At 36.1% G+C, this 1136-nt stretch overlaps 1 protein-coding gene across 7 annotated transcripts in view; it reads left to right on the plus strand.

Annotated features, from left to right (window-relative positions):
* Gkap1 (G kinase anchoring protein 1) overlaps nt 1-1136 on the plus strand; it is a 102012-nt gene that overhangs the window by 92384 nt on the left and 8492 nt on the right. For all 7 annotated transcript variants that reach the window (XM_017800480.2, XM_017800481.2, XM_017800477.2 and 4 more), the window contains one exon: nt 1072-1135. In XM_017800480.2, the coding sequence (XP_017655969.1) occupies nt 1072-1135 (64 nt within the window). The remainder of the gene's footprint in view (nt 1-1071; nt 1136) is intronic.

Raw genomic sequence — 1136 nt, forward strand, 5'->3', positions numbered from 1 at the left:
CTTTTTAACTTTTATAAAAACTTTATTTGGTATTTCATATATGCATATAAGGTGTTTTGATCAAATCCGTGCCCACTCCCTCCCCTCCAACATTTTCCCCTCTGAAGAGGTAACGGGGGCATCTTTTAAGGATTAGATACAAGCTCCCAAAATACTTTCAATATTATTTATTATTTTTATGTGTATTAGTGTTATGCCTGCGTGTAGGTAAGTGTACCCATGTCATGAAATGCCTGCGGAGACAGAAGAGGCTGTTGGATCCCCTGGAACTGGAGTTACAGACAGTTGTTAGCTGCCATGTGGGTGCTGGGATATGACCCTGGGTCTTCTGCAAGAACAGTGTTCTTAACCACTAAGCCATCTCTCCAGCCCCAAGGAATATGAGTATTACATGTCGGAACACAGTTCCTCTTGCTTATAAACGTATAACTGTCATTTTTTTAGCGTGGGAAGACGTTAAGCTATTTGGTAAAAGAAACAGAGAAAAGTTCAGTAGTTTCAGTAGGTACATACTTGGCAGTAGCAGTTAGAGAACAGATATGGGAAGTGCTAATAAATTGCTAGACAGTTCTAATAAAGAACCAGCAAATCATTTATCTTTCAATTTTTATCAAAATTATTTTGAATTACATAAAAATTTTACTTGAGGAACAAAGATTAAGACCCTTTAGGAAAATTTTGTATTATCCTGATTTTACTTTATCCCTTTCTTTTAATTTTTTAAATTTTATGAGAGAGAGAGAGAGAGAGAGAGAGAGAGAGAGAGAGAGAATCAGAGGAAAGTTCTGTGGAATTAATTCTCCTTCCACAGTTTTATGGGTTCCAGGGATGGAACTCATCGGACATCAGGCTTGTGTGATGGCACCTTTACCCTCTGACATCTTGTTGAGCTCTCCATTAATTTTTTAGAGGTTTAAATAAGTAGTAGCTCTGTCATGTTTTTCTCCCTCCTGCTTTTTAGTGACTTATGTGTTTAAGCAAGACTAAAATGTACAGGCTTAATGAGTTGAAAGTAATTATACCATTTACTTTTTAAAAAAAAATTAAAACTCTGTTTTCTTTGACTATTAGGCAAAGTATAAAGAAGTAAAGGCAAGAAATGGACAATTACTAAAGATGCTTCAGGAGGGAGAAAG

This window comes from Nannospalax galili, unplaced genomic scaffold (genome assembly GCF_000622305.1).
Source record: "Nannospalax galili isolate Female #2095 unplaced genomic scaffold, S.galili_v1.0 scaffold1640, whole genome shotgun sequence".
In the NCBI taxonomy this organism is placed as follows: Eukaryota; Metazoa; Chordata; class Mammalia; order Rodentia; family Spalacidae; genus Nannospalax; species Nannospalax galili.